This window comes from Triturus cristatus, chromosome 12 (genome assembly GCF_964204655.1).
Source record: "Triturus cristatus chromosome 12, aTriCri1.1, whole genome shotgun sequence".
NCBI classification, from domain to species: Eukaryota; Metazoa; Chordata; class Amphibia; order Caudata; family Salamandridae; genus Triturus; species Triturus cristatus.
Genome location: NC_140595.1, coordinates 746,044,907 through 746,058,394, shown reverse-complemented (window position 1 = coordinate 746,058,394; position 13,488 = coordinate 746,044,907). Strand labels below are relative to the sequence as shown.

Below are 13,488 nucleotides of genomic sequence, written 5' to 3'. Positions count from 1 at the left end.
TCATATATTTCCATGTCAGTGGTCCTGTCACGACCAGAAAGAAATGAAGTTCACACCAGAAGCTGGTAATTATTTTCTCTTTATTGCCAACACATTAAGAAAACACTGGACAGACGCGTTTAGGCATGATCGCCTTCCTCAATGTCAGCGTGGCTAAATCTTTTAATCAATTTTAAACAAAAGAGCACGGACAGTTCAATGCTTTCGTCAGGCATTGAAATCGACAAAGGGCTAAACTGCAAAACAAAATGTGCATTTCCTTAGCGGCCATCTTAGAATGGTTAACACTCATGCAAGTAAAACTGTTATACCTTATAACAACCCCATTCAACATGATTCAAAGTCAAAGTCAATTAAAACTTTATTCAGCCACATTCTGGCCATAAAAGTATTTTACAAAAAGGATCACATTTATATTTTGGGTTAAAACTACACCACAGATGAAATTAAAAACTCAATTAAAATACATTCACATTAAAAGAGACATATTCGAACAGCCCAAATCATTATTGTTAGCACCCCTGATTATTTCTTTTATGGATTGCCCCTGATAAAAAGCGTGCAAGTCCATAACATACGAGTGGGGAAGAAAGCATTTGCAAATAGATTAATGCTGGTCTTACTTGTGCAAAATAGCAATCTCTTAAAAGTGGTAGGCTGTATTTGACTCGCAAATCAGTATAAAAATTACAAAAAAACATAAAGTGCAACAGGTCTTGGTCAGAGAAATTATCACATGCACATGGTTGCAGGGTACCTGACTTTGAAAAACCCTTAGCTACAGTTAGGAGCCAGTGGATACAATTAAATCTAAATCTCGATTAAAGAAAACGATGATGCAGATTATTAAAAAAAGACCAGAAAGTTTGAGTTGTAGGTTTCTTCAGTTCATTTGCTTTCCTATCCAATTGTCTCCTTGTTAGAAATTGTGTTTTTATAATTTTTACAGCTTCAGAATGCAGCTTTCTTGGTCGATTAAATAGCTCTGGTTGGCCGAGAGCTGAAAGCTGCTGGGAGACATATTTTAGCCAGGGAATATCTGCAGCTCTGGCTAACTTCATGCAGTCCTTCAAAATAGTTTGGTTTAGGTTTGGCTTATCTCTAGACCAAATTTTTAGCCACCATATCAGGGGTACTACAGCAATATTATCTGTTATGTAGCCCTGCCTTAATTCCTCATGTACCATAAAAGCTGGAGTGCTAGAAGGAGCAACTAAGAGTTTACGTAGATGTTTATTTTTGGCTCCTTGGAGCTCATTACATTCCTTGAAACCCCATACCACACTACCGTACACTGTCAAAGCAACACGTTTCTCATTGTACATTTTCAGAAGTGGTTGTATGGGTTTACTCCCTGATCTTCTAGCAGAATCCAGTGAGGCTCCAGCTGCTCTTGCCAAAGTGTTTTTGTTTAGCGCACGCTGTGCTACCCAAGTGCCGTTTTCGTCGAATAACACACCCAAATATGGGTATGTTGGAACATTGGTTAGCACTCCTCCTTTACATGGAAGGGATTTTTTCCCTCGTTTTAAATTACCAAGTGACATTATGTGAGCTTTAGTAAATTTGACTGCAAGATCAAGAGCTACCATAAAATCAATAAAAGAATTAACTAAAGATTTCAAAGAAATAGGGGTACTGGCAAGTAAAACTGCATCATCTGCGTATAAAAGTACTGAAATTAGTTTGGAACCTACTCTAGGGATGTCTAAACATGAGTTAGATAGCACTGCCCCCAACTTATTTATATATAGTGTAAATAAAACCAGTGCAAGAATGCACCCCTGCCTCACTCCTCTTTTTGCCTTCCAGGCATTGGTGAGGGAACCATTCTCTTTATACCTTACAGAGGCGGACAAATTAAGATGGGACCAGTGCACGAAACATTCTAAATTCCTATCCATCCCTATTTCCAGCAACAGTTGCCATAATTTAGACCTGTTTACCCTGTCAAAAGCAGACGTAAAATCCATAAAAGCCAAAAACATACGTCCTTTTTTGGCTAGGGTATATTTACTAGTAATCATGAGTAGGTTCATACATTGTTCCACTGTACCTCTGCCCTTACGAAAACCAAATTGTAATTCTGACAATACATCCTTTTCTTCCAACCAGGTGCTTAGACGATCTAAGATTACTTTACCCATTATTTTAGCTGCAGAGTCCAACAAAGAAATTGGACAATAACAGCCCGGATCGTCCCTAGCACCTTTTTTGTAGATTGGCAAAATCACCGTCGGTGACCATGAGTGGGGTTGGCCTATCCTTATAGCAGCATTAAACCCCCCGGTTAATATTTTCGCCCATGTGCCCAAGTCTGACTTAAAGAGGTCCGCAGGTATTCCATCGGGCCCAGGGGCTTTCGTGCAGACATACCTTTGCTTTCTGGACTTCTTTTACCTCAAACCTTAAAGCGAGTGGTAAGGCACTCGGTACCCATGGGGAACCAGTTTGTTCAGTGACAACCTCTGCATAAATCTGTCCAAAGTGCTAACCCACAGGTCGGCTGGAATTACACACGCTATTCTTGTAGTGTTATTATCTTTAAAAAAGGAGCTATTTACTACCCTCCAGAATTTTGCACTATCAGCTTGTGCGCTCGCCTGTGTAATGTCCTCTCATGCCTGATCCCTTAAAGCAGCCTTTCTCAATTTTAAGGCTGAATCATATGCTTTCCTTTGGGTTTTTATCAGGTTGGGATCTCTGGGAAGGCTGTTTAGTGCAACCATAAGGTCTTTGTGGGCTTTAGAGCAGTTGGCATTAAACCACTTAACCTCCTTAGTGCCTGTCATGATCTTTTTACCGGTTAACTTTTTACCAATTAGCTTATTTAGTTTATCATAGGCCTCTAGTATTTCTGTGGGCTCACTATGTTCATTAAGGCATTGCTCAATGTTCTCTCTGCCCTCCGTATATAACTCTGCTAGAAAGAATTCGGGGACAATTTTCTCCCATCTTATTGTCCGATCCTAAACCAAAGGGTCGAAAATCCCCATTAGCGAAGTTTTTTAACTCCGCACCCCGAAAGACCATAAGACCTTTGGGCTCTGCAATTATGTGATTATGGTCACTAAAGCCGGTTCGAGCCGCCCTATCTTTCTGCATACATTGGTATAGAGGGGCTGATATTACAACATAATCTATAGTAGAACTGCATCCTCTCCCAAAGAAAGATGGTATCACCTCTGCTTCTTCCCCAGACTCTAAACAGTATAGATTAATGCTTGCTAATAAACTTTCTAGCCGGGCACCTTGGCTAGATTGTTCAAAATGGGCCATAGGTGGTAAAGCTTCATAAAGCTCTCCACATGATTCATGTAATTAAATACACAATGATTCCAGGTAGCTACTTGCATTACATTCATGATAAAAACTTCATCAATATTTTTCATTATGTGGCTAATTTATTTTAATTTTAATTAATTCTTCTGTCATTCACCCAAAAAATATCTATATATTTATATACATATAAAATATATAATATACATGTATGCCATTCATGTAGAGGTCTGCTTGCTTGACTTAAGCCCTCATTCCGGTCAGCCACATATTATATTTCTTTAACAGTAATAGAGCATCAGTTAGTTTGTAGTTTTTTATACAGCAAACTTGATCCAAGGGCATTAGAGACCTTTACATGAGCACAGGATTCCATTACACATTTTTGGAGGATTAGGGGGATTAGAGATATTTCCAGAATCACAGACTATTGCCCTTAGGCCTGGATTCCAAACTGATTCCAGATATCTTGAGTCAGTAGCACTGGCTGTTAGGCCATGTCACAGATACTGTAAGGGTTAGTATTTACCTGATGTAATATTATCAAATAATTCTGTGCTCCAGACTTCTGAGGGGGAGCTGATGCAATAATACTCACATTTCTGGTTGTTCTGAGCTGCAACACAAGTGTTTTCTCCACTGCAAAAGTTCCACCATGTGTTACCTGACAAAATGTGTACGTGGATAAAAGTGGGCTAGCTCATGTGTGCAACTGAATCAATATTGTACCATATTATCAGTTATGTTTTGCATGTTGTGGCTACAATCTGCATAGTAGGAGCTGCTAAGAGAAACTTAATTACCAGCTGCTTCCTCACCCAAATGTTAATCCCTTGCCTCCTGGCTTTAAGATTCAACTCTGATTCTGCTCAATGTTTATCTTTCACTATGCCACCAAATGATTGTGGCTGTCATTCACTCGCCTTTGAATCTGGATCTTGTTGCTCCCCTCTCGAACCATCATTCAATTTGTTTTTTTGCTGAGGGTCTTCAGTCTCATTTTCCTATGCCCTTAATAGGCACTTAGAGACTCATTTAGGGTTTGGCAGTATCCCTTCTGCCTTATTAATAGTACATTTTATCTTATAGAAATTGTAATAAGGTATCTGCCATGTTTGTGATGGAGTACCCATCAGCCAAACTCTAAATAAGTCCCTCAGTAGGCACTGTGCTTGATAAAATACTATAACTTGTCAAATCGGTCTCTCCTGCTAAAATCGGAATACCTGTGAGGAACCAAAAATGCGCCCCTCAATCACAGCAGTCTTACCTCCTTCTCAGTGGGCACTTCTTACCTGCCAAGGTTTGAAGTTGCTAAGATCAGCGCATGTGTTATTGGAAAAGGGTCCTTTCCCTGACACACAGGAAACCATGTCCACAAGTGCGTGTCCTGCCATGAAGACTGCATTATAAATATTGTAGCTGGTTTTTAGGTCTGGTCTTTCAAAGTTCGGATTCTGGAGTGTTTTGAGGTCTTCTGCACCAGAACATTGTGTTCTGTTTTTTTGATCTCTGCTTTCAAGGGTCACAGTGCTTTGTAGGCTTGTCCACTGACATCCAAAAGCCTCTTGCCAAAATGGTTTCATAAATATGTCATTTGGAGTGGCAAATGGATGGAGGTCCAAAAGGAAGTCTTTGAACCCTGACATTTCTCTTTCTTGAGTTCCAAGCCGAAATGTGCCACTCAACATGTTAATAACCTCCTTTGTGGCAGAAATTACAACAAATAACAAGTTCTCTGCATCAATCCAAACCTTGCCTGTAAGATTGTGTCTTGAAAGTTCATTTATCACTGGACTTCTATATGGTTCAGTGGCATACATTATAATGACATTGGCTGAAGACTTCCTGATGACTTCCGCAATGGCTTTGATTTTTATAAGTGATGTAACAAGTGGGATTATCTCATGAAATGCAATGCAAACTCCAGACTTTTGGAACTCTTCCTTTACTATCCGAGAACCCACTTCACCAAAGTCATTATCAGTAGAGAGAATTCCAACCCAGGTCCAATCAAAGTGAACCACAAACTGAGCAATTCCAAGTGCATGAGTTCTTTGGCTAGGAATAGTCCTGAAGAAGGATGGGAACTGGAGCTTGTCACTCAACAGTGGGCTTGTTGCATAATAACTGACCTGGAAAAGCAAAAAATGTACATTTTTATGGTAATAACCAGGGACCAAATTAATATGCTATAGATAGCATCCACACCAGCAGCATCATTTATAAAGTCCTCATGACCAGCACCCCCACTTGTCTGGCAGACAACCTTGCCACCTCTGGTGGTTCTTGGCAAATCTACGGCCAGGGTACCATCAGGCTACAAACTAACACGTTTAAAAAGAAGAAACAAGGCAGCTGACTTTTTCTGTCTATGCTACCAGGTTCTGTAACAACATCCTGTTATCCACCAAGGATGCCCCAATTTCGAAGGAGTTGAAAAATCACCTCCCTAAAGGTTACCTCATCTCAATCCATTAACCATCCACAACCCAGCTACCTCCCCTATCATTCACTGACTTTATGCTTGTCTTTGAACTTTTACAGTGCTCTACTGCCTTTTTGGCTAGGTTTATGCAATTGAAATACCATATATACATCTAAGCATGCATAAATACATGCATGCATACATAAATACATACATACATATGTGTATACATATATACAAGCATACATACATACATAGTATCTCATGCAAGGGCAAATTTGGTGACTTCATGTAAGAAACATAAATGTAGCTAAGTGACTTACCAATTTCTGATACCAAGCTCACATTCCCAGTTGTTTATATTAGTAAATTCTCCACATGTAATTACTCTCAATGCAAAAATTGTGATTTCAACAACTGTACAAAGAATAAGCTACATGTAAAAGCACGAGGAAGGATGTATTTATAATTTGGCTGGTCTTTTGTTGAGAAACTGGGGCAGAGTGGTGGTGCCTCTGCTGCCATGGGCACTTGGAAGCACACCAATCATAGTTAGGCATTTCCAACAAGTCAATAAAATTTTTCGCTGTAAGTAGAGTCATCACTTTCAAGGAAAAGAAACAATTCTAGTTAGTACATCATGTCAGGGTTATGTGGGGGAGGGAATGGTCTGAATTTTGTTCCCCAAATGGAAAATGAAAAAGCAACATTTCTGACATGTACAATGCACTGCTGCAAACAAGCTATACTTTACTGAAGAGGCCCGAATTGGCTGAAACTAGTATCTTAGGTTGCTAGTCTGACGGTTCAGAAAGGACAATGCTTGGTAATTCAGGCTCCAATGCTCACCAAAGGCTGGTGCCATCCACTCTCATGAAATCGATGTCCTCTCCTACACTGACCGCACTCACCACAGATTTTTCCTCTTGATCAAGATCCCAACCACCTGGAACATGTTTACTGCCTGCATGACCTAAGTGACCGGATGGATAACAACTAATTATCTCAAATGGAACACCGACTGAAAAACAACGAATTATCTCAAATGGAACACCGACAAAACGAAGTTGTGAACTTCAGCAAGAATATCTCACCGTGGGAAACCCACCCGCACAATCCATGCCAAGAACCTCAAATGATCATCAAAAGCAAACTCAACACGACCACACAAATCAAAGCCTTGACAGCCTCCTGCTTCCACCCAGAAGATGCCCCACACACCGGAATCAGCAGGCAACTCACCAAAAGACTGCCAACCTTTCATACCTCTACTGCTACAATCACTCTCAACCTCCCCTGCCACAGACACATCACATCACACCTTAAGGAACAGTTCAAACTCCTCACTCACACCTACAAATCTATACACAACATTGGCCCTGCATACCTCAAAAGCTGCATCTCCTTTCAAAAATCCACAAGACACCTCCAATCAGCTTGACTCCTTCTACGACACATCCCATTCATAAGCAGAACCAGAACTGGCAAGCTGACCTTCACCTACATTGTTTTTAAAGCATGGAATGGCCTGCTGTTACACTATAGCACCCCCTTCTAAATTCTTGAGTTCCGCAAGACGCTAAAGACCTGGCTCTTTGATTAGTCCCTCCAGTCACCGTAGGAGAGGCTCCACCACACCGGCTCAATGCCAGGATACCCTCTCTGGTTATAGCCCGCTCTACTAATCCTCATAACAGAACGTATTGGTGCAGGACCAAAGCTGAAATGCATAAGGCTTGGCCAAATCTGAGGTGATATAGTGTGGAAATAATTATGGATTGTGATGCAGCCCAAGTCAGTACCACTGACTGAGATTAATTTAAGCATTGCGTGCATCACTTTTTATATTCTTCTCATTTTTGCATTTTTCATTGTGACAGATTTCCTAAGCACATGGGAGGGAGAGAGTTTTTACCTCTATCCGGAGACAGGCTGATATAACATCGATGGGCTTAGAGTGGGCTTTCAAAGATATATCAGGCAGAAGACCAGAGGTTGTAAGAATGGTTTCTAAAGGGTATACAGGTTTGCACTCCCATCTGAAACACAGCGATTAGCCCACTTCTAAATCAAGCAGAAGAACCAAGAGCAGGGTGGGTGGGGCATCTGCAAACATGTGGCAGTCCCTATTACTACCCACCTAAAAATTAGACCCATAATCTACATTTCATTAACTAATGAGACCAGAAGGCCTCAGCGCTCTAAAAATATAAATACTGGAAAAACCTTGTGTTAAAACCGCCACATATGACATGGAAGCCATATCTTCTTTGTAAAGAAAAAACACAGATGTGGACCATACATATTCGATGATGTGCTCAAAAAGCAATCTGATATTTCCTGAACTAGATCTAGCTTTTGTATACTTGGCCCCCACTGATTTAACACTGCTGAATGTAATTGCTTCCCTAAAAATAGTTCAGATGTACCCCTATAATTCCTTAACATATAACTGAATATAGGTTTAAAGGAACCCAACGTTAGCCTTTTATGATTATGCGGGCAAACCATAACGTGTGCCCTCACCATGCAAAATGTAACTCACCCTAAATATACCCTCAGTATTACACTTGTGATGTGACTGATTACAGCACAAATAATATTGATGATATCACTAGTGACATTTCATATTAGCATTGCCATTATCAATGGTCCAGTATAATATCTTTATTTGGATAATTATAGTTATTTTCTGATGTTGTATTGTTAAGCTCTGTTATTTATTGGCATATTAAATTCTGTGCGGTCATGAGCTATTGCTAATGGAGTGTACATAAATAATTTCTAAAAAAATAAAACTGAAGTACCCTGACGTTTTTCTTACTATTCTACTTCTGGCCATACCAAATGTGGGGTTTACAAAATACCAATGCTGCTAGTCCTAATTCCACATCATGTTTTTTTCTCTGCCACCCTCCACTTCTTTTCTTCTTATTTCACTCTTGCATGTTCCTTTTCATCCCTGCTTTCTCCTTTGGTCCCTATGTTCCTATCTTTCCCTTTCTGTACCCTTGTATGCCTTTCTCCTTCTTGATCTTGGCAAATGTGTCATGATGGAAAATAAGTTCTTGTGCCGACCTGCATCAACCATTGCCACAAATTAAGCAATGTCATTTGTTTATTTTGTTTCTTTATTGCGGAGTTGACGAAGTTTTGCCCACTCTGCGTTATGCATGCAATGAGGAGTTCTAGCCAAATTCCGCCACCTGGCGCGTGGTGGAGTATTTTCTTGCACACTACTCGCCAACAGTAAATTTGCAAGAATTGGAGTTCCCTAGCGCAATTTTAGGGTGCTGGGAGGTAACCTGTCAAGATTTCTTCAACCCGGGTGGTTGCGACCATTCGCGGTGAAAAATCTGCTGCTTGAGTAGAAAATCTACTCGAGCGACAGCAAAGAAGAAACGCCCTCTGGCGCACCTGTGGTGCCATTCGCACTGATTTTGGAGTGAGGAACAAGCTCCTGGTGCTGAATATCAGCGCAAGCAGCGTGACGAGCCGATTTCAGCCTGTTCACGGAACTCCATGGAAACTCGTGGAGTTTTCATGTACCTCCGCAGCATCTCCCTTTCTCTGTGTTTGTGCAAAGCAAATGACTAGACAAAAATATCCTCAATATAATCATATACTTCTGAATTTAGTGCACCAGGCTCAACCACATTACACCACATTTCATTTTTCAATGATACAGGCCCAACTCTACCTGTGGTTGCCTGGAGAGCCCCAGCAGTCGGGCCATAGGGATGGATCGCGTTGAGGTGGAGTCTCCTACAATGGCTGCTAATGGTGGTTGACTCCGGCAGCGGTAGTTCGGTGTGGGCGCCTGCTTTCCTGTCAGCATCCACATGGATCCCTTGAGGAGTCGCTCCATGGACAGGCATGTGTCATAGAGGAGGAACCCCAGGGTGCCATTTGGCAGAAGTTTCTGCTCTCGGTTGATCTCATTGACGGTGAAAGCCATGGCCTGCGCCCAAACATAGCTGGGGATATAAAATCTGAGGGAGCGAGTGTAAAATGTTGAAAAAGATTTGTTAAATCAAGGGATCATCAAAGGGATATTTGTTTAAAATACTGATGCAAAATACAGTTATAGAAATTTGAGCCAGGAGGAAATCCAGAGATATTCATAGGAAGTAGTAGGTGTGGTGCATAACAGCTCTCCCCTAAACTATGGGCATTGATATCATGTGTAATGAAACATACCACCACATAATTTACACTCAAATATCAGGTATCTCTAGGCTAGTGGTTGTCAATCTATGGGCAGGCAATGGTCTATTTGGGGGAATGATGTAATGTCAAGGGGATACGAGACTCTGGCAAAGAGGAGCATTTAGAATTCTCCGCTGATGAATGCTGAAAGCTAGTGAACAAATGGGGTTGGAGCCCTCTGTCTAATACTCATACATGTGAGGTTGGTAGTATATAGGAAAGGGTGTTCCCAAAACTAACCATAGGGCCCCTCCCACACACTTCTGCTAAAAAGAAATCCCTAAGATGGCATTTTAGCGTGAACTGTCCACCAATTCGCTTTTTAAATAGTTAACTGGATAGTACAGAACTGTTCAACATGCTAATTATGTTCATAGAACCAATGAGGCTTACACAATACCTTCATGGTATTCTGCTATTTCAGCCCACTGCACACTGCATTTAGGACTTGCAGTTTTGTGTTAAACTACGTAAGTATGGGTTCAAAAATACCAGCATTCAAAGTAAATTTGGATAAAACACCCTAGTTGGCTGAAGGTGTCACACATCAGCAGTTGGGTATATGAGAAAAATAAAAGGCAAGAGGGAACTTTCATTGTTGTGAAAAATGTCTCTTGTCGTTCCATAAAATCCTTTACATATTTTGGTCCTTTGCTTACAATATGTGTTAGACCTGGCATCTTTTGTGTGGTTTCCCTCGACTTTTTTGTCTCCACCTCCTGTTATTTTTGAGGCTGTGCTGGATTTCGTTTTTGCTGGTTTAGATGCTTTGGGCACTTTGCCACTGCTGATCAGTGTCAAAGTGCTAGTGCTCCCTTCGAAAATTGTTATTACAATTGGTTCTCCCTGATTGGCATCTTTTAATTACTGGTGAGTCCCTAGTAAAGTGCACAGAGTGTGCCAGGGCCTGTAAATCAAATGCTACTAGTTGGCCTGCAGCACTGATGGTGCCACCCACATGAGTAGCCCTGAAAATGTACCTCAGATCTGCCACTGCAGTGTCTGCATGCAGCTTTAAACTGCCATGTCGACCTGACAAGTGCACCCACTTGTCAGGCCCAAATGCTTCCCTTTTCTTACATGTAAGGCACCCATATGGTAGGCCCAAGGTACTCCCAAGGGTAAGGTGCAGTGTATGTGAAAGGTAGGACATGTACTGGTGTGCGTGACATGTCCTGCTAGTGATGGACAGTGTATTTTGTTTTTCACTATTGAAAGGCTATCTGCCGCATAGGATAACATGGGAGATACTTTGTAACATCTTACAAGTATAACTTGACAAGATAGAGAAATAAAATGTAGGCTCTCTGAACTCAGAATTTGATAACACACCTTTCAGTAAAGATGGTTTTTGAATTTTGTGTTTGAAAATGCCACTTTTAGAAAGGTGGCATTTTCTCGTTTAACCATTCTGTGTGCCTCTGCATGTTTGTGGATTGACTGTCTGTTTTGAGGTGACAGGGGCTGGGGATGTGCATTCACTGTAGACAGCCAATCGGGGGATTGAAGTGCCTGGTCCTTGGATGACTCAGAGCTGAGCTGAATGGAGCTTGGCTGCATTTAGAGTAGTGGGAGGAGTTTTCCTTGCACCTGAATTGGGCCTGTTGCCCTTGCACAATGCTGTTTCCACCTCCTGTGGTCACACTGCACCAGTGAGGACAGAACTGGTATGGACGGGGCTCGGAGTCGCCTACACAAAGAAGAACAAAGACAAAATGGGGTATAAGTAGTGGACATTAAACCCCAGAACATTAGATCAATTCTGTACTAATGAGGAACCTTTGACAAGGAGAAGAGCTGGAGAGCTGTGAGGAGGAGTACTGCCACTTTGCTGTGTGCTGTGTGGGGGTGGCCTGCAGTTGTTGCTTCTGCCAAGGAAAGGACAAAGACTGGAACTTTGCTGTGAACCTACTTGAATAAGAATCTCTAAGGGCCTGTGTGTGATGGGTGTGTGATGGTCTCCTGTTCTCAGGGACACAAAGACTTCACCCCCAGCTCCCCTGAAATCTATTGCTGAGAGTTCTGACCTGCCAAGAGGTGCTTATTCCAGTTTTGGGCCTCTGGAGGTTGTTCCTGCTCACCGCCGATGCAACCGACTTCCCCTGTCCTTGATTTGACACGTCGCCTCCTCGTGGACATGACGCCTCACTTCCCTCGTGGCAGCCAGGGAGCCTGTCTTGACCACAGCACCGATGCCTCAATATCATAGCGCCATGCATCGTCATAGACTTAGTTATCCAAAGGTACTGTTTGTTTGGGGGTCCATGTGACTCCGTGCCTGTTAGAAATGGGATTTCTGGTTGGCTAAGGCTTGCGCCAAAGTCAGGCAGAAACCACCACTCTAGTCAGGGCAAGGAAGTTACACGCCAAAGATAACCCCTGCTCACCCCCTTGGTAGCTTGGCACGAGCAGTCAGGCTTATCTCTGAGGCGATGTGTAAAGCGTTTGCGCGCGCACCCAGCAACAACACCCAAGGCCCACCACAAAGGAAACTCCACACAAGGTATTATATAAAAATAACCTTTGTATTATACACAACACATCAGATAAAAACACACACTTTACAATGTGCCAACAGGCACGGGCAGAATTTACAAGGGATTATATGTACAGGGGACAGGGCCACATGGACCACTGTCAGGAATTAGCACTTTTTAGAAATAGGAATAATACTTTAGACCATAGCACTTACAATCACTGTAGCACTAAAATAGAACATGTAGCACCCAACCAGTAACTACTGGCGCAATAATGACCTCAGCGTCATCACACTAGCATCAGGTAAGTATACCTGTAGGGGTCTAAGCACCTAAACACATGATGCATAACATTCAGAGGTGTAGGGAAGGGAAACACATGATGCATAAAATACATTCAGCGGTGTAAAGCAAAGCACATGACGCATAAACACATTCAGAGGTGCAGGAAAGGTACTATGGCGCAAAAACTCACATTAGCCACTAACTGTGGCAGTCCCTGGGCCAACTGGCCTGGTCGGGGCTAGGACGCCCTATGTCCCAGCAAAGTCAGGGGCAAGACTGCGCAGGAGGCACAGTCCCAAACTCAGGGGGCCACAACCTAAACGTGGCAGCTGCCCACTAAGTGCTGGGCAGCTGTGGAACGAACTCCGGCACCGGCGTGCCTCTGGAGCCCTCTCTGGGCTCTGTCCACCCAAAATGTCCCCTCGAGCCTCGCAGGCTCTAAATAATAATGCTCCCCTTCGTTGGAGCGCTCAGGGCGCTCTGAGCAAGCAATATGTCCCCTTGGAGCCTTCTAGGCTCAAGAAACAATGTGCCCCTTGTTGGAGTCTCACAGACTCTGTCAAAATGCCCCCGGTCGTGGGAGCGGCCCGCTGCCTTCCAGGGCCGCTCTGTGTGCAAAAGGAATGCCCCCGACGTTGGAGCCTTCACGGCTCTGAAGAGAAATGCCCCCGTTCGTTGGAGTCCCCCACGGGGGACTCGTGGAAGAGCAGAGTAATGCCCACGACGTTAGAGCGACCTCGCGCTCTACACAGACACTGCTCCTTCGCTGGAGCGACCTCGTGGGCTCTTTTAAACAAAGTGCCCCCCGTT

The 13,488-nt window shown here is 42.7% G+C and overlaps 1 protein-coding gene across 1 annotated transcript in view; it reads right to left on the bottom strand.

Moving 5' to 3' along the window:
* The window catches only part of LOC146782663 (extracellular calcium-sensing receptor-like), a 42,158-nt gene extending 32,493 nt beyond the window's left edge, over positions 1-9,665 (bottom strand). Inside the window, exons 1-2 of the mRNA XM_085637164.1 lie at positions 9,408-9,665; positions 4,575-5,414 (exon numbers count right to left, since the gene is read on the bottom strand). Of these exons, the coding sequence (XP_085493290.1) occupies positions 4,575-5,414; positions 9,408-9,665 (1,098 nt within the window). The remainder of the gene's footprint in view (positions 1-4,574; positions 5,415-9,407) is intronic.
* Between the last annotated feature and the right edge of the window lie 3,823 nt (positions 9,666-13,488).